Source organism: Melanaphis sacchari, unplaced genomic scaffold, assembly GCF_002803265.2.
Source record: "Melanaphis sacchari strain LSU unplaced genomic scaffold, SCAv2.0 Contig24_pilon_pilon, whole genome shotgun sequence".
Lineage (NCBI taxonomy): Eukaryota > Metazoa > Arthropoda > Insecta > Hemiptera > Aphididae > Melanaphis > Melanaphis sacchari.
In genome coordinates, this window is record NW_020271125.1 from 785,501 (window position 1) to 811,576 (window position 26,076).

The 26,076-nt window shown below is 23.8% G+C and overlaps 1 protein-coding gene across 3 annotated transcripts in view; it reads right to left on the reverse strand.

Moving 5' to 3' along the window:
* The window catches only part of LOC112594955 (protein furry), a 104,961-nt gene that overhangs the window by 15,909 nt on the left and 62,976 nt on the right, over positions 1-26,076 (reverse strand). For 2 of the 3 annotated variants that reach the window (XM_025339994.1, XM_025339996.1), the window contains exons 21-30: positions 19,908-20,041; positions 19,222-19,329; positions 18,683-18,817; positions 17,357-17,718; positions 7,870-8,005; positions 7,475-7,614; positions 4,214-4,500; positions 961-1,053; positions 746-854; positions 454-664 (exon numbers count right to left, since the gene is read on the reverse strand). In XM_025339994.1, the coding sequence (XP_025195779.1) occupies positions 454-664; positions 746-854; positions 961-1,053; positions 4,214-4,500; positions 7,475-7,614; positions 7,870-8,005; positions 17,357-17,718; positions 18,683-18,817; positions 19,222-19,329; positions 19,908-20,041 (1,715 nt within the window). The remainder of the gene's footprint in view (positions 1-453; positions 665-745; positions 855-960; positions 1,054-4,213; positions 4,501-7,474; positions 7,615-7,869; positions 8,006-17,356; positions 17,719-18,682; positions 18,818-19,221; positions 19,330-19,907; positions 20,042-26,076) is intronic. The other variant, XM_025339995.1, reaches the window with a different exon arrangement.

A 26,076-nucleotide genomic window follows, 5' to 3' on the forward strand; every position in this document is an offset into this window, starting at 1 on the left:
GATAGTTACGCGCGTATTGTTGATATAGTTATGTATAAATTTAAATTTTAAAGTAATTAAAAGTCTGAGTTTTTATTATTTATTTAATGGCACATATGTTGAATGATGCACCTAATACAAATCGATTCTTGATTCGTATTTTAACTTTATTATAAAACCGTTGACATTTTCAGTAGTAAAATAGTATTTTTTATTCAATCTTGCAACCCATATCAAAGTCAATAGTTATTTCTTGATAGAAACGCCATATTATTAAAAACTAGATATGCATTGCACTGTCACAGTGTTTCTACACATAGACATTTTTAAAGAAACAAATCAAGTATTTTCTAATGGTAATAAATAAATTACTATAACTATATAAGTTTTTCATAAATAGTATATAAATTCATTGTTTAAGTTTAAAATTATTCATAATGAGATTTTAAGTTATAAATAAAAATGTCTACATACTTGTAATGACCGTCCAGCGTAATGTCTCGATGAACAGGAAAGTCCTAACTGAATTGCTGTTTGTGCCCATCGCTCGCTTATTAAAGCATGAGGTAAAAATTCGTGAAACACTCTACGGATATGCTGAAGAAATACGTCCAATTGTTCTCCACTATGTATGGACCACACTTTAGCCGTTATATCTTCATAGTGCCAGAGAGGTTGTTCTACCCTAAGGACCACGATAAACAAATAATAAACATTATTAAATTAAATATAGATCGAATCACGGCGAAAAAAAATTAATATTTACCTAGAGGAAATAAAATCGATGAGAGATTTAACGATTTCTTTAATAGTTACATTTGGGGAGGGTGGATTTAATTGATCCATTCCTAATATCACTGTCGAAGCATCGTCTTCTAAAAATAATGAATTAAATAAGAACTCAATACTTATTATATTATAAATCTATATTAAAAAATTAACTTATAAACTATATTATACAATTATATATTATAAACTTACCACAAGGAGAAGGTAGAACAACTAGACTAGTAGATTGTGAGTAACTGGTTCCAATAGGTATTTGTAAATAACTGTCAAACGATTCATCGGCTTCTGTAACATTTCAATTGTTTTGTTTTGTCATTTTTAGTTTATTTAGTATGGAAAAAAAGTTAAATAATAAACCGATAATACACAATTAAATCATTCTATACAGATATTGTCTCAATATTAGGTAAATCATTTACTCTGAGTGGAGTGTTCATATTTAATAATAAAAATGGAACCATGAAGGTATACACAAATTATTAATTTAATTATAGCTATTATATTAAATAATAAATAGGTTAACCGTCACGAACTATTGGCCTTCCACATTGTTCGTCACTATGATTCACATACATTTTTAGCATATTTGATTTTTTAAGCTATATTACATACAATTATAAACAAATATGAAGGGTCTAAAACCCTACGCAGCATGAACGACAAGTAAAGGGTCAATAAATCCTATATTTTATGTTTATTGATACATTACATCATATAAAAAATAAAATATTGAAATATTTATTATGTTTAATATTATTTTGTTGACAGTTTGACTGATTATTTCTATGTATTTATATATTTTTATAAAAAGCAATCTTTGCATATTTTTAATTTGCATCCATCACATTGAATGAAAAATTTTCTATCTTTGCTCTAATCTTCAGATCTACCGACATTTTCTGATAAGTGATAACTGTGTCTGACATAGTTTGTACATTCGTTTTTGTTTTATTTAGACCAATATGTCTTTATAATATTATTGTCTATTTTATTTAACTGAGTATATCATTTAGTTAATTCGAGATAAAATCACAAACGGAACAGAAAATATTTCGATGATAATACTTTATAAAAGCGATAATATTTTCCATTCTAAAAATATAGCAAGATAAAAAATTTCACTAAACTATTTTATAGATTGTTATATAAAACTATCTTATTTCTATAAGATTATATGTATTATAAAGATTTTAAAGACTTTATGTGGTGACAATGACAATTTCTATGTAAAGAATCTGAAAACTCAACGTGGCATTATTGACAAATAACATATTTGGCCTAGGCGCTTAATCTGTTAAGTTATGACTATAAATTATTGTACATCGTATAATAAAGATTTTATTTTCTACTAAATTTATAGTGTATATTAAAAACATGCGTGAAAAGTTAAATTCAAATATAGTTTAATAAATACTCTTCTACAATTGTACGTCTGTTATGTTCAGTATATTGTACTGCTTAGTTGCAATAATATATAGTAATATAATACAACTATAAAGAAAATCATTAAGTAATGAAAAGTAACTCCTTTGCATAAAGATGGTGTATACGAATATAAATAATTTATTTTTAAGGTTGGTGACACTTTATTAAAGTTTCATATCTTCCGAAAATATATATATGAGTAGTTGGCAACAAGTAAAACTAATAACTTACCCAAATTGAAATGAGCAAGCAGATTATAATTTACAAAAGCATTTAAATTTAGTAAGAGGAAATAAGAATAAAATTAAAATATACGATGTTTTATAAATTATCGTTTGTCAACGTTATAACAATGTACAATTTGTTAATTAATATTTTTGAAAATACATGGCTACTTATGGTTTACTTTTCATACTGTTAATAAATTAATAATTGTATTCAAGGGAAAAAAAATTAGAGAATTTTAATTTATAATAGTCAAATAATAGGTATAATTAATACTATTAGTTTCCAATTATATAAATAGTATTCAAGATATAATTTTTAGAGTACTTACATATTTATAAATATGTTAGTGATTATATTTTTTATTTTTTATATAATTATGAAAACATTATAACCAAACTTGATTTTAATGTTTAGAAAAAAAATATTAAGCATAGGTATATAACTATTTAACTACTTAATAAGATACATTTGAGTATAGATTATCAAGTAATAATATAAATTATTTTTTTTATTTCTGTCGATGAAAATATGTATTATGATAATAATTTAGTATCAATATCGATTCTTGTCAAAATTATACAAGATAAATTATAAGAAATATTATTATATAAAATACCACTCAGATATATTGTAAAAAAAACTTCTTTAAAATATGAATTGAGAAACTTTAAAAGATAAAAATTATTACAATACGTATACGTAAAAATATAAAATATTTATATGTGGGGAAGTTTTAATATAAGCAAATTTTTAAATCAATCGAATTTACCTTTTCATCGCATATACTATCATTAAATTTAATAAAGTTTTGTGATTCGATTTCTAATATATATAAAAATGAGTGATCAAATCATGATTTATGTTGTACATTTTTGAATTTTTTTAAAATTTATTCGTGTTAAAAAGTCGAAAAAAATAAAGAACATGTCGGTGCGCAGTGTGTTTACTTAAACAGTTTTACTAAAATTTTAAGTTATATGACTTCAGATCGAAATAAAGTTATTGAAAGATCAAAGTTTGTATTTTGAAAAAATTTTAATATTTTAAATTTCTCATAATATTTATCATATGCACATGTGTAATACATTTTTTAATGTAGCACCAATTTATTCTATAGATTGAGTTAGAATTTTAATTTAATTTTATAAATCAATTTTTGAATAAAGTTTTTTTTTATAATTGCAACATTTATAAAGTTAAAATTGAAATTTACAAATAATAAAGCTAATTATTGGTTTTTAATATTTCTTTTTTTTAATTTATCTTAATTTTACAAGAACATATAAAACATATAAAGGTTTTAATTTACATTTTATCATAAGTATTAACTTTAGGTCGTCTCTATGTTTAAATAGTCGTAGAACGATATCGGGAATATCTCGATTAAAAAATGAGCATCGTTAAAAATAGCAAATATTTGTATATTTCGTTTTACTCTAACTTGTCAATTTTTTATACAAAAATTAAATTAATAAACAAGTTTTAAAATACACAAAAAGAGTTGAAATATTGAATTTTTTTTTAAATTTGTAACTTTAACATCCCCAAAATCTCATTACGATTTGAGGTCATTCATCTGAAAATGTTAGTGGTATAAGATATAAACTATGATATAAACATATCGTAAATATCATTAAATTTAATTTTTGTTAACAAAAAATATATCGTATAGTCGTAAATTTTACATTAGTAATGATATTAATATTATCGTGTTCATAACTATTATGAATTAGATAAAGGTGTTAAATGCGTGTTAAGTAAAATAATGTAAAAAATAAAAATAAAAAAATACCTGTAAAATTATGCTGGGTAACAGGTACTGGCGGGGTTGGCAACCCAAGACTGAGGTGAATTGTATCACGATTCAGGAGAACTTGAGCGATGGTAAGTTGATCCGAGTTGTTGGCTAAGACTAGCAATAAGTTCAACAATAATTGTTTGCAGTGTTGATGTACTAATGAACGACTATGATCCATGCCTAACAATGCGATATGTAACATTAAAGGCATGTGAATGGACCAGTCAATGTCAAGGGAGTCGGATGGTAAGTCTTTTAGTAACATGACAGCAATATTGCATCTAAAAAAAAAAAAAACAAGTAGGAAATGTTAAAACTAACATGAAGAACAGAGTAACAATTTCAAAAAAAAAATAAATAAATAAATAAATAAAGATAATGAGTATTATGCATTTATTATTTATGTACTATTTATTAAATAACCAATAAATGACTATGTAAATAATGTCAAATCAGGTACTATATGTTAATTATTTTATGAATTACAACAAGATTGATTTCTTTTATTTTTGCTTGCAACAAAATGTTTTATATTTGTCTGAAACTACTCCAAAAAATTCTAAAAATAATTATCCTTAATGATATAATTTATGTCATTCTATAGATAAGGTTAATACATATTTTTTAGAAACTTATAACATCTGAACATTTTTTAAATATAAAATATTTGTAAAATATTGATTTTCTTCTGAGTAGAATTTATAATATATATATTTAATTATTATTAGCATTTATAGTTAATCCATATATAAATAACTTATATAATTAAGTTAAAAAACCTCAATTTCAATAAAAATAAATTGAAGTATACAACCTTTTATATAACAACATTTATTTAGATGTTGACTTAGACCAATGATAATTAATCATACCTACTCGTAATTATAATCAATACATTACTTAAAACCCGAAGGATTGTTATCCTTTACTTATTAATTAAAATGAACGTTTCAACATTAATAAGATCTTTAACTTTCTTTAAATGTTCACTGCTAAAGTTGAATTTAATCTTTAGGAGTTTAAATATTATAACATTTTATCATTAATAATAATAATTTAATATTTGTACAAATGATTGAAAGAGTAAGCAGCTTTTCACTACCTATCATTACAACAGTTCATAATTTAATATAAATACATTTAAATTTAGTAAAAATTGTAAATATTAATTTTAAATAGGTACGTTTAAACGGTGTTTGAAGTATTTAATGAAAATCAAATTCATTAATATAAACGCACAAAAACCTGGGAACTCGTTTAGCTGTAAAATAAGAGTATACTTCACCATGAAATGGGTCACTGTAATAAATGCGTAAGATTTGATTTAAATGATTAATTATTGATTATGACGTAAAACGATCTTAAGCGTGGATAAGTATGTCAGTATATATATATATCTAACGATATTATGTATTTTTCTTATAATAATACGGTGAAATTAGAGCGGTCAACTAATTTTGGTTAACAAAAATTATATACTCTCAAATCAGCAACACGCTTTATACATTATAACGATTATCGTTAATTATCTTTTAATTTACCATCAGTGACAGTGGATAAATAATTAACATTACTGACGTGTAATTAAAATCGTTATTTCCGAGTTATGTTTAAACACCATTTAAAATACTAACGAATTTTTGTATAGCTTGTCTCAAATTTTTATTATAAATACCACACATTTCAACACTAGCATTTTAAATTGTTCAATCAATAGGTATACCCGTAACTTGAAATAAAGTAACATAACTACTTGCAAAAATTAATTACACAATCTAGTATCTGGCATATTCAAGCATCGTCATTAACGAGGAGACTTTTTAACCGTAGATACAATAGCTATACCATGCAAACTAATCAAATCCTAAATAAACAAACTAAAACAGTTCAACCAATTAAGATAGCCAGTACACAATTAATAAACAATGAATCTACTTCATCCGATATCGTATGGCAATAACACAAATCTAGACGTCGTACTCCTCTTTCAACACCAATTACTTCTACCATTTCAATCTGCAGTAAAATAACAAAGCTTTTCTTCTTTATAAATTAAAAATTGATATTGTCAGAAAATGAGTAGATATTACTAACTTACAAACCACGACATTCTCAACTAAAATGATTCCGAACACATAACTTCTCAAGTAAAAGAAAGTAATACTTCCGCAAGTATATGTGGTGAAAGCATCAAAGAACTATCCCGATCCTTGACAAACAATTTCCGATATAATTGAACCCGAAAGACTTATCTATAAATCAACTTGTTGTCTACCTATATAAAAATAAAAACTAATACTCTCGATAATTACAGAACATTAATACACTTATAAAAAAACTTAGTAGCTAAATATCATATATTCTAATCTCAATCAGAAAATCAGAGTAGTAATTAAAATTATTTATTCTACTGCCAATCCCACAGAAATCATAACAATACTAGAAGAAATGGGTTATACTGTAAGACAAATAACAAATATTACCACTCAATTGAACACAAAAATTAAAAAAGAAGAATCACATAAACGCTAAAAAATCCCTCAATATCAAAACTGTCGATTGTATGGCCACACAAAAGGCTACTGTTCATACTGGCCTCGGTATATTAAATGTGAGGAACCAAATCAATATATATTTCAAATCATACTACTTACCGGAAATGTGTACTCTTTGTAATGGTAACCACCCTGCCAATTACAAAGGCTGTGCCATGTATAAAGAATTGCAAAAGCGCCGTTGTTTCTCACCAAGTTCAAGATACAACAATCAAGAGCAACAACCAAAATGATCCATCAAACGGCAAATGCTGCCTATCAATTACCCAGTTCCAGGCCTATCTAGTTAACATAGAAAATTTACTAAATTTACTGAAGACTTTAAGTTAGGTTAACCTACTCTTTTTTCTTCTCACAACTGTAACAATTAATCTATTTAGTTTTCTTGATACTAAACACAACAATTAATACATATAATAATAACAGTAACCTCTAGACCCTATCGTGAAACGTGAATGGTCTAAAAAGTGATTGAGAAAAATTATTGTTATACTCATTTTCATATGAAAAAAAAAAACAATTGACTGTCTATCATCATCTAAACTTATTAGAGAGAGAGAGATATCGTAAAAAGTGTCTGAAAAAATCCTACTAAAAACAATCCTAAATATTATTGAAGAAACACAAAACCACTAATAAATGTGTATATTCAAATCCAAATTTTAAGTATTTTTAACAAAAATTAATTTATATGTCTTACCTGTGAAAACCACTGCTTGAAGGAATATTAGTTGGCAAATATTCTTTTAAGGGGGCAAAATATCCTCCATATTCGGGCATAGGTAATGGATGAGGTTGAGGAAAATCACCGTAATTGGGTGATAATCTGTCATAATTCATCTAAAAAATAAAAATGTATTAATCTCATAATTCAATATATTATTATTATACTACGATAAATAATAATTGTTTATATTTCAAGATAAATAGAATTTAATTTTTGAAGAGCTTTTATTTTAATATTGTTTACTGTTTATTATATACATAGCAAGTTGTACTAAATAAGCGTGATTTTACATTAATAAGTAAGATAACGTTTCAATCAACGTGCAAATTTATTTATGAATTATGTGATACAAAAAATATTAATATTACTTCAGGATCTTCTACAGGACTTTGCATTTCATCTAGCAGTGTTGACTGAGCTCCAATTATTCGTTGCCATTTAGAACTCATGCGATTTGTCGGGAATCTAGAAATGGATTTAACTGTAGAATCCGATTTACAAGATCTGAAAAAAAAATACACTACTTATTATACAAACCTTTATTTTATATAATACAAATATTTTTTAATGATGAACAATATGCAAATAACACATAATGTATTTATTACATTAAAAATTCAAATAAAATACATACAAAATAAATTTAGATAACATAAAAGCAAAAATAATGATACATATTAATCGTATCATATATTTATTTAAGTGAATAAAGTTATATTTGTACAATTGTATCAATATGAAGTTCTCCAAACAGTTTAAACCGATTAAAATTCAAAAGCCAAAATAATATTAATTATTTACTTCTATGGTCTGCAGGTACGAGTATATTTTAAAATAACGCAAGTTACATAAATATTATTTGTGTATTATGTACAATTAAAAAGGGATTATGAAATTAATTCAACTCACAAATTTTGAAAATAAACCAGTAATAACCATTTTTTTTTTGTAAAAATGGTTGTAAATAATATTATAATTTACATTAAAATATACCCATTTATAGGTAAGCATAAATAAGTCTTAAAAATATCTTTAAATTAATGTCTTTAGTAAAGTATATTCGCATTTAGTTTATTATATGAACGTGATGTTTATTATTAAAATTATTTAATTAGTATATAAGCTTTCTTGTTTTATAGGTATTACTTCAAACATTATATTTTACGTCTAACATAACACTACCTAATTAATTACTCTTATTTAAGAGTGTCTTTCATTTAATGCTTAAAACATATATCATATTTTTTATTAGTAATAGGTGAGTTGTATCTACCCAATAAATTCAAATATTATACATTTATGATATTTAAATATAACGTATAATTTAAATTGTTCAGAATAAATTATAATTCACAAAGATTAAATTTAATGATCAATTATATTTTACTAATTTTCAAATTCACATTGAGCTATATTATACTAGGCTATTCATGAATATGTTTAAAAATTTATGAGTAATATGAAAATTGAAAGTAAACATTATTCTAACAATACTTAAGTCTATTAAATATAGTAGACTAACTTAATAAACAATAAAATAACTTTTGAACGTTATATTGCATTATTATTATTCACTTAGAAGAAAGTATTGAATAAATTAAAATTTTTAATACAATATTTATTTAATTGGGTGGAAATTTATTTTAACTCTCAACAAGATGAAGGACACATGTTTTATAGGCACATACATTTTAAAGCATTTGATAAGTATTACACTATCTACCTAACTTTATACATATACATATAAGCTATACGATAGTATAGTACACATTATATATTTATACTAAATTGAAATTGCTCATCGATAAATAATCATTAAAATAATCATCATAAATTAATAAATTTGTATACAATTTAACATGAAAATAAATAAGATACATTAGTTTAGAATGTTAAGGTACATAATTAATTACATTTGATTACCTGTACATGGTTATTTATTAGATATTTTAGATTCTGATCAGAGCAAGAGAGATATTGATTTTGCAATCAAGTATTTTACGTGGTTGTTTCCGGTTAACATTTTTTGGAGCATTTAAGGCGCTTTAAAAGTTCCGTAGGTACAATACTTTTTTTATAGATATTGAACGATATATTGAAAATGTTGGCGTAGTATAATTTTAGCTCAGAATCGTTTCATGGGTGCAATGATTTATCGTACATTATTTATTATTTACACAAAATAATAATAAATATATATGTATAGATTATAATAGTAGTATGTAATATACTATCCTACCGACTTAGTGTATCTCACGTTTTAAAATCATCTCTTGTTTACATGGTATAATTGTTTAAACCATTGCATGAATACATTAATCATGTATAAATGAAATAAAATACTTTCACGAAATAAAGCATAGTATGAACAAGTCTAAAATTATGTAATGTAGGTGTCAAAATAATTTAACTCATATATAAAATACAATATAGTCATGTTATTCACAAACAAAAAAAAAAAAAGAGAAGTTTGATGGAAGACTTTTCTATATGTAGATAAATTTTATATGTACTATTTATAATGACGAATTAAATTCTTATTATATAATATTTTTTCTTTATCGCTTATGTTTTTCACAATTCGCAGTCGAATTATTGTAGATTTAGTTTCCATATTTTTTTAAAAAGTTTTATCTGATTTTATTTCGTAATTAAGTTTAGTAATGTAGTTGTAACTTGTTCTATAAGCATAGTACCTAACATAGTTGAACATATATAATCGTGTTCATTATTTCAAATGTAATAATAATGTAATGCATACCTATTATTTAAATAACCTGCTTTGAAATTAAACATAGATCTCAAGTCTAATGACCATTCAACATCAAAAGTAAAAAACGCATTACTGAAACATTAAACCATATTCTCCTCGATACACTAAAAAGATTAAAGAAAGCATTTATAAAGCACATCGTAAAATATAAACTTGCTTAAATTGAGAGCTTAGTCTGTTCAATTACCTTAGGTTAGGTTAGCAGATATAATTATTATCTGGCGATATTTTGACAAAGATATGTATACGTACACCTACTAATTCAACTATTTTAATCATTTTGCTTAGCCATAAATTATCTTTACGAATTTAATGTAGCTGCATATATCATATAAATTCACAACGAACTACGAAGTCCTCTATTATATTAACAAATACTTGCTATTTGTAATAAATAAATATTTATTTTTTAGTTTTTTATGTTATTATACAAATATTAATATTTTACTACAGTTCAAATTATAAACAAATAACGTAAGAGGTATAATAAAATAATTTTGGTATGTTGTGTGTAAATACTTTACTAGGTATTTATATAATATAGAGGGTTTACTTAACTACACACAATGGTCGCATAGTTGGAAAATCAGGTACGTAACAAATAGTGGCCCTTTGAAGATTGAACTTTTTTATGTTATGGAAACCGTGGCAGGTAATGTTTTTCGAATTTCATTAAACATTTGTTTAATGCACGTACGTAAAATAATCCGTAAAGATAAGGGTATTTCTAATAATTTAATCTCCTTTTGAGTTATAAAAGTTATACTATGCGGAAAATGTATTTTGTGTCTGTTTGAGACTCCCGAATGTTCGGTAATGTATTTTTAATCATATTCCAACATGCGCCTAACTAACTCTAAGGTGTACACTTACTTAAATCACTACCCGAGAGACACTTAATTTTTTAAATACTTAAAATTCGATTGATTGAAAAACCAATATTAACTTTAAGAACATGTTATTATTATTTATTATAATAGTTCCTATAAGCACCTATTAATGTTTTATGGCTTTAAATTTTAGGAGAAAAAAATTCAATTTTTGGTCACAATACATAATAGTATGTGATATATGAGTTATGTATTACGATATTTAATATTTTTTTCATAAACCTTATTCACATACTTAATTAAATTAAATTATACATTTAATTTTAAATGATACAATAAACGTGAACCCACCCAAATAAATTTCTTATTTATAAGAAGTATTTCGAAGTTATGAATTTAATCAAAGTATAAGTATTATTTTCTACGAAAATATATAAAGCTGCTCTTGTGTTAAAGCTTTTGAAAATATAAATTTACTTTAGTATAATAATTTATAACAATAAAAAATAATAATAATAATAATAACTGCTGGAGACATTTATGCGTTTAACTTAGTTTAAACAACAATTGTATTGTAAATAAAATAATAAGTATCAAGAAACAGTGAAACAAAATGACAAATACAAAACTAATATAATGATGCCCTTAAATTAAATCACTATACTATGGTTCTATAGAAAAATTGTATCTAAAAACTTTTATGAAAATAATTATTATAATACTAAATTAAATTGAACTTTTGTTTTAAACAGCTAAATTATAAATTATATAAATTATTATAGGTGCAATAATGAATTATTTAAATTATTTATAGATATACAAACATCTGACGATAACTAAGCATATAATTTTAATGAAAACTGTTTTTGAACTTCTCAAGTTGTAACTATTTTAGTAATTTTTTTTTTTTAGAAAACTAAAATTCAGTAATAAATTAAATGAGAATATTATAGATACCATTTTATAAGACGTGTATTATATATGAAGTTACTTGAGTATTTACAATTTTAAAGTTGTGGAAAACGGTTGTCATATTGTAAACATGTTAAAGCAGTACACATTTTAAAATGCAAAACAGTCAGTATAATTCACTCTTGCCGTATATTTTATCATAAAATAGTATATAGATTTAATCAATACCACAAAAACAACTTCTATTTAAAAAAAGTAAACATAGATTTATGTGGTTAAACAAACGCATGTGTTTGAAATTTCCAATATAATCATAAAATATATTTTTTCGATAAAATATTTTTAAAGTATATTATGAAAATGTTTTTGGTTTTGATAAAGTATAGTGCTAAATTTGGTCTTTTAACAATTGCTATAGTCGAAAAATATTCCCATTAGGTTTTGGTCAATTTTGCACGTATATTTAATCCATACTTTAATCATATATCATACATTTTTAACTAAAAAAAATATCACATACTATTCATATGAAGTTAAAATTAAAGCTCCAGTGACTTTATTTACTAAAATAATAATAAAAATACTATTTATACAACTAAACACTTTTTTTTAACACAACAATTGACTAGGATAATGAATGTTAACCAATGCAGAAACACTGAAAAACTTTATTATAATTGCTTAGGTTTCCAAAAAAACATATGCATCATATTATATTCATCAAACAACCAAAGTTTAAAGAGAATTATATATGTTACTTTGATGTACTTTAATACTACATATATATTACTATGAAATAAGTAGCATTTATTTTTAATTTATATTATTTATCATAATATATGACCAGTGTTAAAAATATTATATACAATCTAAAAATTTTGGCTATTTAAATACATCATAATTTTTATGAATTAAAAAAAAAAAATACTAGGTTGTTATTAATTAAAATGTCATTCTTTACCAATCAATTTTTTGAGATAATTTTTATTTATAAAATTTAAATTAAGCATTATTAAGTATTACAAATGTAGAGTATGCTTCAGTTATTTTAATTACTCAAACTAAAAATAAACCTTCGAATTAATAACAGTTGAAAAAATTATGGATAAGCGGTTTATACAATTTTATTTGGACATTTAATACATTTAATTGAACACTAGTTTTAAGAAATATATATTTAGTAGTTATTACATTCATAAATTTAAATATTTATACCATTAATTATAAATATACCTAAATATTATGTATAATTAATATTAATATTTTAATATAAACGGTCATAAATTTAATTTTATGAATTATAAACTTCTATCTAATTTTTTAAAATCTAAAAATACTATAGTATTTTTGCTAATTCAGCTTAATACCTCGTCATAAATGATGATTATTTTCTTAACTTCTAATAATTATTTATTGTTTAAAATTATAGTGCAACACAACATTGAAAAATTTATATCGGTGTATACAAATTAAGTCTCAAACATTGTTGTATAGTTATAGATTTTAATCATGTTTACTTAACTTAATACTTTTAGATTTTAAGTATAACTTACATACCTCCTATAAACATTTTTTCACAAAATTCTCAAACTAAAAAATATTTAATTTGCCGTTATTAATCATAACCTATTTACTTAAAAATATAAATATTTAAGTTACTTTTTATATTAAATTTAATTAAACTTGTAACAAGTTACAACTAATCTGATAACTTTTCGCTATCATTGAGTTTACGATGTCTTGTCGTGACATTTGGACGGGCAATTATAAACTCTCTCTGGTCTATTTTAGTGATACCTGAAAAATTTTTATAAACTTTTCCAAGTCTGTATTAACTTCGTGCGTACATTATAAATTAACGCTTATAATAATATGAACATACACTTAAAAAAAAAAAAAAAAACGAAACAAATCAGGATATTTATTTTACATATTTCCTTCCACTAAACATAATATTTACTAGAGAGAGTTTACCACTGTCTTTTCGACACGGTATATTTGATGTAAGACTATTGAACATATACAAGATTTCAATAAATATAAATTTAGTGCATTTTATTGTCTGAGCAGATAGTTTTCTATAACAATATAAAAATATAAGACTGGAAAATATCGATTACATGATTTTATCATTATCCCATATCAAATGTGCCACATGAGCTGCATATGAATTACATATCTCAAAAGAAAAATAAACGTTGCGATAACTATTTCGTTCCGATAAAACACTATTGCGTACGATTTTTATCTGTAACTTTGAAGCACTATTGCCATTTGCTTTGAACTTATAGAACAGGGGTGGCCAAACTTTTATTGGTCACGATCTACTAAAAATAAACTTCACCTTTGAGAATCGACTTATTAATCGACTTATTGATCGACTATTATTAAGAAACACATATAGCGCGTGGCCCTAAAAATAAATTCTAATATGATCGACTTTGAATATGTCAAAAAAATTTAAAAAAAAAAAGTGGTACCATAACATAGGTATTATTATTATTATTATTATTATTATTATCATCATTTTTTATTATATTATTTTAACATTTTGTTATTTTATTATTTTTAATTATTTTATTTGGTATACTATATTATAACATAGGTATTTGTCGAAAATTGAGATTTTTAAGTGGTACCATAACTTAAGTCATTTTTACAATATTTAAATTTTACTGATCACAAATAAAAACATAAATTTGGCAACGTTGCACAGTAAATCGTACGCAATCGTGTGGTACCCTTTCGTTCACGGTTTGTCGGTAAAGATTTCGAGTTACGTTCGAAAGAATAATAAATGTAAAGTGAAAAGTTTTATGCGTAGATGACATATTTAAAAGTTGCTCTAAACAGTCTAAACTATTTTATCAAGGTATCATTTATTTATTATTCGCACCACTAAAAATACTACTTTTACTTTATTAGTATTTTTTTTTTTTTACTTGCAGGCAAGAATATATCAATAAAGATGCGTTTTTTACTTTATTACATAAGACGAATTTAAATTTTCATTGAGTAAAAAAAAACATTGACCAATTCAAAATAGTCCAACATAATATGGTTTTTAATTAAAATTGGACTTTTTTTTTTGTACAATGATAGCCTTTAGTCTGTAGAAATGAAAAGAAAATTATGGATGTATCGTGAGAAAACCATGGATGCGATTAGGAAAAAAAATTTTTTTTTGGGTTCAATTTGAATGGTGCGGCCACCTTGATCATATTGTAATATTGTATAAACGGTCAGATGAGCTAAGTTTTTGTGCTAGCACTTTGCACAACAAAATTTATGAAGGTCCACCTGAACATTCTCTGTAAAAAGTATACGTATAAAAAATACTATTTATTTTTGTCATAAATAACTTATAATTACTCTATCGATGTTTATACATACACATTAATTAAAATATGTTTAGGATTTTTTCACAAGTTTTTGAATTATTTTTTTATACTTAAAAAAGTAAGACTAAAAAAAAGTTGTAAACAAAAAACATTATTATAAAATTATAGTATAAAATAAAAGCTTATAAAAAATAAGTTTAATTAATTTTTTTTTTTAAATGCACTAAATATATTTTTGCTCAACTATTATTATTATCAAATTTAAAATTTAAATTTAAAAAAAAAATTAATAGGGTTTAATAGGTTTAACTTTTTATACGTCCATTGAGTAAATTATTCACCCACTCGTCTAATTAAAAAAATACATACATTTTTATTATTGTAAATGTTTAAAAAACACGCTCAATTAGATTTTATTATATATGTATTATACCGTAATCAGTAGAAGAAATTCCTTTAAAGTGTTTCATTAAGTTGACTTGATTGCTTGAATCTTTTAATATTCTGTATACGTTATTTAAGTTATATTGAGTTAGGTTAACATTTTACAATTTATGTTATATTATAAGTTATAAATTAATAAATATGTACAATTGATTTTGAATTTTTTGACAATTGAAATATTTTTAAATCATAGAGGCTGTAACAGTTTTCAATTCATACAACATGTAATTTGAGTAAACAGCTTAGTTAAAGATATATAGATATATGACAATTTACTGATAGCCAAAGTTAACATGAAACGTTAAGGTGAACATTTTTATGTGAAGGATGATTTACTAAGGATGTTACTTCCTATTTTTCTTTAATAAAGAATTTGTTAAGATTCCTATTTTTAAAACTTTTATAAATACTTTATGATCATTTTTGAAATATATAAATTTTATAAGAAAATTTTTTTTATCACATACATCTTTTCTTATTTTCAAATAAGAATTACCTTTCTCTGATAACTGTTAATTAAATTACTTTTTTGATAATTTTGATTTTTGATGTATCTTAATAGAAAATTGAATGAGGAATATTTAAATTATTTAACTTTGTGCACTAAAAACAATAGAACCATTAAAATTTAGAAGATATAGGTGCAAAATAATTTGAATTTTTAAATCATTAAAAATTTTTAGTTTACTAAAATGTTAGTAAAAAAATGTTAGAAAAAAAATTTAAGCATGAAAAAAGCTTATGCCAAAATGATCTTTGAAACTCTCACAATGTATTTTAAATTCATGGCTTTTTGACAAAAAAAAACAACATTTTAATACCTTTTCACTCGACTTGCTTGACTACGCTCTTATAGAGATTTCTACCTTTTAGAAATTCATTAAAAAGGAAATCATTATTAAACGGTTGATGACATGAAAACGAAAACGATAAGACTTCTAAAAGAGCTTAATGAAAGTTATCAGTTGTAATGTTTTTAAAAATAGCAGCAACGTATGCAACGGCATGTAAATGTCGAGAAAAACTTTTTTGAAGGCGATAAATTAATTAACATTAGATTATACAATTTTAAAATTAAGCCACTTTTATCAAAAAAGTCACGTAGTCTTTGTGTCACACACCATGTATAATGTATATACTTAAAATACAACGCGAAACATATTATGTAAATATAAATGTTATACCGACATTCAATGAGGCGCAATGCGTCAGATTCAATCTAACTCTACAATTATTCTTATAACTCAGATAATGCGATAACGTTGATAATTCGTTAATGCAATTTATACAACTGGAGAATCGTGAAATAAAATATGTAATATAAGAAGACTAATATGTTTATTTTAAAAATCTATGTTAAATGCATTGCCACAGTTCTTTGTTTTAGAAGATTTAATAATGACTTTTACTGTTGGCACATTTAGGGCAGACGCAATTATATAATATACATTCGATCCCTCGTAAAAGTTTCAAACGAACAGTGCTCTCCCTCTCCTTTCTCGCCATAATTTTTCATCATCAATATAAATTATGATAATATATTATAATATCGTACCCGATTTTAGAAGGGTCGTCACCGCTGTGCCTCTTCGTGTGTATCATCCCGGCGGAAGCGTATGACGTAGTTTGTTCCGTTTCGTTCTCGTTGACGATTGTCGACGCCAAGTCGGCGGCACTACCGACGCCGCCGCTACCGCCCGAACCGGTGCCCGCGCCGCCGTTGGCCGTGGTCGCTGCGTTGTTCGAGCATGTTCCCATGCCGGACGTCTTCCTCATACTGGTCAACCGGTAAAATGGCGGCGTCTCCATCCGTTCAATCAGACAGTTGAGCGTCTCCACGGTCTGAAGTTCGGTCATCATTTCGTCTAGCAGCCTGTCCGGCCTGGATCGGGCCAGATATAACGTGACGCGTTTCGCCTGTAGCCATCGACGTGCGTGCGACGAATCAGATCATAATTGCAAAAAAAAAAAAAAAATTAAATAAATGTCTATACTTTAAAATATTGTAATAGTACAAAACGTTTGTGGTGTTGAATCATAAGAAACAATCTCAACAAAACATATAACAACATTTCTAATGTTCAAACAAAAAAAAATCCTGCGAGGATCGAGTCCCTCGTGTATCGCAGACACGCGTAAAATTTAAATAAGAGAAAACTACCACCTGCATTCATCTGTTCGTCGGTTTATATAAATTTTGGATTATGAAAGAGATCATAACAGCGGACCCTTCGTTTACGTTACAGAAAATAGTTTAAAGTTATTATTCACAATCGGTCGTCCGAGAGTTGGCAACTCGATAAAAATTTTAATATTGTAGTACAATGAAAAATATTATTTTTATTTTTTATTTTATTCAAATAAACTCTATGAGATTTTTGTACATTGGTGTCAAACAGCTTTAGATTTATATCTGCACATAAAAAATATGAAGTAATTTTCAGTTGTTTTTTTTTATTTTTTTGAAATAAACCACCTTTGTCAAAACTGTTTTCATGAATTCCTATACGAAAGCCTATAAAAATAAAATGTACGAAATATCAAATTTATCACTATGCTTTATCGGCACTTTCTATCGTTAGTTTTTACTTATTTTTTTTATTCAAATTGTCATCCTTCCCATAAATACGGTAATTACTAAACGTGCATTAAACTTCCCTTTTTGTAACCTACATCAGTGTTCAATGTGTGCACAAACATATTATTATAAATTTTTTAGTTTCATTTAAATAGTCTAAAAATAAAATACTTAAAATATTTGTTTTTGTATCATAAATGTAAATTGTGATAGAATGAGCTATACGTATATTATAGTATTCATAGTATTTTTTTTATTTATTATATATAAGTAATTCTGAACATATTTATATTATATACTCACAAATGGTAAAAGTTCGTGGGGAGCCATGCCACTAATAATGACCAAATAACGAATTATAACTTTTAGATTATTCGGCCAACATATGCACAGCGTTGACCACACGTCTTCGATATCTTTAGGGTGTTCATCAGCAAACTATAAATTATAAACCATTATAATATATTATTTAATCGTTATTGAATTCAAATTAATTTCATAAATAAATTTGTAATAGATAAAATATTTACAAAAAATAAGATTTAATTTAAAACATTAAAATAATATAAATTCATTAAAAATTTTAGATAAATTATTATTATCTTAATTAAATTTAATATTTTAGCATTATTATGTCATATTTCCAGTCAAAATTATAATTAAATTAACAAATATTTTAATCACTTGTATAGATTATATAGGTTGCAACTATATATGTTAACTGTATTTAAATTTATAGTCAGTTTATCGTTTTTTGTTATTAAATTATACCTACACTAATTATAATAAATCATTTTGACACAAAATCAGATATTCAATTTGAAGACAGCTGAATAATTTACCTTGGCTGTGATGTAGAACAAATTATTTAAAACCATTTCGGTGGCTTCCACAGATCCCCAGCCTTCTCGACGACATGAATTTTCTTGACCTTCTTCTGCTGGATAGTACTAAAAACGCAAAAAAAAAAAACGTATAGTGTTGTACTAAGATACTAAAATTAACCCAGGAATCAAGCTAATATGGTAGAAAAAAATATTAATTATTGAACATATTATTTTTTTTTAATTTAATTTTAATATTTTATAATAATAATAGTACTTTAAATACAAAAATATTTCTCAAATTTCAGTATTACAGAAACCAATTATAAAAATAATTTTCAAGCATTAAAAATAAGATAAATTAATAAATAACACTTTGAAAAAAGTATTTAATTATTAAAATTTATTAAAACAACAACTACTTAAAATACATCAAAATACACAATATAACTGTATTTTTAAAAGCTCTTAAGAAATCAATCAAAAAAATTTGAAATAATATATAATTAATTTTGAATTCTTAATTTTAAAGTGTAAATTTTAATAAATAACTTTTTTATAAAATAAATAACTTCAGCCATAATTTTATCAGCCAATTTTTGAGCTTTTTTTTAATTAATAAAATAAAATTGAAGAGATTTTTCGAAAAAGGATTGAATAATAATAATATTATTATACTACTGTTTATTATAGTTGGTAAGTACCTGAAAATATGATAGTGGATTTGGAGGAGGTACGTTTGGATCCACTAATTCCATATTATGTAACCAAGGAACTAAATAATGCAAAAGCAACTGACGAACTTCTGGTCTTGCTGTTTGGAATCTACACGTTATTTCTGTAATAAAAATAATAATTTTAGTAGAATAATAAAATATTATATCACAAAATTGTATCATACTTATACATCAGTCAGACTAATTTTAAGACTTTGTTTATTTAACAATTTTATGTTGTTTTAAATTCTAAAATGTTGTATCTATTATCATATTTTGCAGCAAAAAAAAAAAAAAAAAAAAAAAAAAAAAAAAAAAAAAAATTAAATTAATTGGAAAGACCTAACAAAGTACACCGAAAAACGGGAATACTTACACATTATAAAATCTTTTTTTTTCAAATTAATAAATGAGTAGCTTTAGATATTTTAAGTTTTTACCGAATATTTATAGGAAAATTTGAATGACATAATTTTGAAAATATTTTGTACCTATTTTTTTAAGGTATTTAAAAACATTTAAAATTTCAGCCTTTTTTTGTTTTTTTCAATCTACCTATGCTGATAACATTTTATTTTCAAGTTAAAAACTTTAAAAATGTAGTACAAGGTTCTTTATGAATTCTTTAAATAATTTTTTTTTTTTTAATATTGAAAATATACATAGGTGTACCACAATTTATTTATATGGGTTTAAAATTCAAATAATAACAAACTTCATTAAAATTTCTACTGATTCAAACTAATGTTTGAAAATATAATAGATATAAAATTCTTTATTAGTTATTCTTATGGACATTGTAAAATTTAAAGACATACACTATGTAAATTTTTATTTTAAATACAATTGTATTTCAAATACAGAAAAAACTGAATAATTAAACAAAAACTTGAAACTTGTTATTATAACATTTAATAATATTATTTTCTATACATAAAATATTCTATTCTAAAATATTTAATAGTCTTAACTGGTTTATTTATACATTTTTATCATTTATCGTGTATAAAAATTATGTTTTTATAAAAGTGTTTTGTATTTTACTATGATTATTACTTTTTTGTCAAACAAAACAATGTTTTTTTTTTTTTTTTTTTGTAGATTAGTTTAAAAAAAAGCGTTTAAATATTGAATAATTCGTTAAAAAATTTTATTGTTAAATACTTAAATTTAAAACTTGCATACTAAATGTTTGGATCAATATCCATATTCCCTATACAGTATACGTATCTCAAATATAATTTAATTTGATTAAAAGTTCAAAAAAAATAAATATATATTTAAATGCTTCCAAAAACTAAAATAATAAGTACTTATTATTTAAATTTAATATTATAAATAATATATTTATATAAGTAGGTATATATATTTTTTATATTTTAATTAAATTTTTAGATTTGTATATCAAGAGTTAAAAATGTAACATAAATAATAAGTTACTCATATATTATTGTATTTACTAAATCTAATACAACAAAATGTATAAAAAAATTTTAAACCATAAATCATTTTTACAATCTTTTAAATTTTAAAAATATTGTAATAAACCAAGCTTCACTCAGAATTATTTTTAAGTACGATATGATTTATTAATGTTTTTAAACTAATAATAATAATACGCAATAAATATTGGCACCTCCATGGACCACGATGTACATATTACACTCGCTTTCTGTATAGTACTCGTATCTCTGTTTTTATGACTCTTGAACCTAGTTATTCATATATTTGTGTTTTTGATTTCAGTTTCATATTTGTAGTATTTTATTAACTTTCACATTATTGAATTTTTAATTGATCTTCAAAATCATTATAAATTAAATGTATTTAATTAAAATACATTTTTAGTTATTATTTTCCGTTTCTTCTTAGATAGGTAGCGTTATTGTCTCCTACCTACTAGTAATTTATCAAAATAAATTTAGTAAATTTTTTCCAATTATAGTTTATTTATATTCTATACATTTTATTTACAGCTAACTAGTTCACCCTTTTTCACCGTAAGCCACATTCATTTATTTTATTACTTATTTGATATACATTTCAGCCAACCGTCAATATTTGTTAAATAAACGATATTTTGTACTATATGAGTTTTATACATTTCTGAGTAATATGCTTTTGAATCATCCTAGAGAAAAAAATTGATATTTGTAAAGTAATTTCGTTATAAATTGGATTATGTATGAAAATACAAGTATATATACAACTATTCATAGTATATTTAGTATATTATGTAGAATATTTTGAATATCAAAAGTATAAGTCAATCGAAACTGACAAAAAGTCAAAGATATAAAAAACTTAGCAGGACATGTTTGATCTCGTTAAGTTTTTGTCAGTTTCGATTGACTTATACTTTTGATATTCAAAATATTATCATCTAGATTATACAACACATAAAATAACTTCAACACAATTTTAGTGACAAAATTCTTAAAAGAATATAATTTAAAAAATAATTACATTTACCTACACGAGAAAAAAATATTTAATTTATAAATGTATGTTACCTATTTGATAATAAACTATACAATTAACACCAATACCTACGTTTTACTACGAAAACTATATGATACTAAAATTATGAAATAATAAACAATTATTATGTAGTATTAAAATTTTATTAAAAATAAGGAAAAAAAAAATATTTTCAAATATATATCATATGCAGATATATAATAGAAACGTAAGATTATATGAGTGTACAAAAGATAATATTACTTATACGATCTATTTATAAAGATAAATTAGATTTATGTTTAAGAAAAGTGATGTTTAGTACAATATTGGTAATTTAAATGTACCATGATATGATATTTATATTATACTACTATATGGTAAATAGGTAATTCCAATGTCGATAAATATATCAGGACAATCGATTAGTATTATAACTTATAATGACTTTTCCTGAAAAAATATATAAATTATAAAAAAAAAAAATCATACACGATGTAGGATACATCAGAAATCAAAAATCAATACACTATACAGCTCTTTTTGCTCTCATATTTTTATAAGACAAACGTCCATATATATATATTGTTTACTTGTAATACATATATTCTGTGAACTTAGAGGCTAATATTAATAAGATAAATATTTTAAATATTTTTACTATACTGTACAGAATAAAAATAATCGAGAAACCACACTAAATCGATTGTGTCAAAACTGTCAAACTGTCAATATTTTAGTTACATATTATCTGATATTTCTCAGCGTGTTAAATTTAGTGAAAAATACACATTTGATACACATCAATACCACATGCATAACTCTGTAAAATTAGCACTGTTCTTTCGACCACGTGTCCATATAAGTTGGCGACACAATGGCAAACCTATGTCGTTTCCATCTTATAAACATACAAAATACTTAAAAAGTTAACTTAAGTTCAGCAAAATTAATTTTGGGTTGTTAGCTTTATCATAAGAATTTATTTATTTATTATCCAACAATCTAAATAATTTAACATTATCTGTGTTTAAACATTGGATTATTTAGAATATTTCAAGTTATGAATATTTTTAAACTGTAATATTTTATACATTCAAACTTTCTTTAAAATTAAAATTTCGTAAAGACTAAAATATACAAACATGTATTTTTTAATCTTTAAGAATGATTTTAAGACGATTTACGATATAATTAAAGCTAATTACACAAAATTGATTCTGTTAACTCAAATTGTCTATGTTATACACAGTGTCACAATTAGATATTTATCGGAGGGGGAAAACACATTTTATGCGGCACAGTCAAAATATAATTTTAAAAGAATCAGTTAAGTAGGCGTAAAACATATTTTAACATCGTTGGACCATATGCACAATATATCCATAGACTTAATCATAGTAATACAAAAATTATAATACTGTACAATATATTTAAAATCAAACTAATCGACATGGTATGATTTAATGGCCCCAAATAGAAGAAAGGTAAGAGTGAAACTGCAGGCATCTTACGTTTGAATAGCAATTATAATATACATAAATGGAAAGTCATATTAACCACTTAGTGGGTTTAAATAAATTTAAACATTTTTTAACAGAAAAACTTTAATATTATTATAATATTACATTAAAAAATGTAACTAAAATGTAACTACAATTATTATAAAGAAAAAAAAATTAATTTGTTTTCATCATTATTGTTCATATATAGTTTTTATAGAATACTATTTGAATAATTATCTTAACGAGTAAAATATACATTTTATAAATTATAATTATTCAGATTTCAACTGCAGCTAGTATAGACCTAAACAACATTCAATATTTCAAAATCAAAAAGTTCAAAAGTTTATTTTAGTATTTTTATTTTTATAATTTTTAAAGGTTTTTACTTTTTTGAATGAAAATATATATTTTTAATTTCATCCTCTGAAACAGAATATTTTTTGAAATATTTCAGTATACTTAAATAAAAGTTTAGAAGAGTTTCTTATGAATTATAAGTATTTAAAGTTTTTGTAAGAAAAGTGATGAAGTACACGGTACACTGTAAAATATTGGTTTAATACTCCGCTTACTTAAGCTTTAAATACTTATTCATAAATTACTCGATCGAATTTCTATTTTTATGTATTTAAATACTCCGAAAAATGTTTTGAAGGAAAATATGAAATTGAAATGTTTGTTATCATTCAAAAAAGTAAAAATCGAACCGATAAAAATATTTTAATATGTCTTGAAATAATGAGTGTTGTTCGATAAAAAAATCACCTAGAATATATTTATCAATAATAATAGTTTATCTTAATATTTTTACTTGTGAATATTTATAAAAATAATTAAATTGAGTTGAATTTATCGCAGAGTGAAAGAATAATAAAGATAATGGTTTATAAATTACACAATCGAATTTAAAATGATTGAATAGTGTATAAAAAAACAATGTTAAGCTAATAACATTTATATTATTTTATTAAAACTTTTTCAGAAGCTTATACACATTCCAATCGTTAACCTGTCTTAAATACTCAATGAAATTTATTTATATAAACTGAGTAACGATTATGATGCATCAATATACATGTTTTTAAGAGGACATCTTACCTGCAAGTGCGAAGTCCTGCTACAGTTCTATATAGACACATAAATTATATAATTTTACCTCCAGAGTAATATATTTTATTCTGCTATTTTTAATACCAGAGTGAATAGATTTATTATTTAACATAAAAGTAAAAAATCTTGAATATAAATCTACATAGGTTTGTATATTAGTATTTTAATTTCAAAGCAAATATTAAAATATACATAATGTTTATAGTATTAAAATCCTCAAATTTGCTTTAAAATAAAAATATTAAAACAAGTAGTTCCTTAGTAGATAATATTTTTAGTTCTCATCATTAAATTTTATAATAAACCGATTAACTATGGTATTAAAAAAAAAAAAGCAGACACATTGGATAAGTTTGAACAGAAAATTAGATATGTTGTGTGTTTATAAGCCTAAGATGACATACGGGTATGACGTTTTCTTATAATCATTTATTAACGCGAAATATTGTTTACTATTAAGTAGTTTAATCTTGATTAAACAACTTGCCAATAAAATAAATAAAAATATTATTATTTTGTGTTAAATTTACTTAAGTTTTTCATATATTTTCGTTATTACTATTTCCTACGTACGAGAAATGGTGATAAAATACTTATTACCTGCCTAAGATATTTTGACAATACTATATAATATAGAATTGGTATTCCAAGAATATTCAATAAATGATCAATTTAATATTAGGGATTTAAGAGTAAAATTAAGTGCTTATTTGTTGTTGATATTTTACGGATATAACTATCTTTTATCTTACTAGTATAACAATTTATAGTGTGTACACTTTAATGAAGTTTGTAGCCTCGCGATTAGGCTATCACACGTAAGCCGTATGGCTTTATGTTCGACAACGTAATTTTAGTTGTAGGCCAGTAAGGATTTTATGATTTTTAAAAACTGAGTCTGATAAAACTTAAATTCATGTTACGGAAAATGATTGAAAAACTATTATTTAAACCGTATGAAACTCGTATAAAATATACGAGTACATAAATATAAACTATAATTCACTTTATACCTACTAGTAAGAAGTAACTAGTTAATGTAATATGTATAAAAAAAAAATGGATACCTATTATATTAC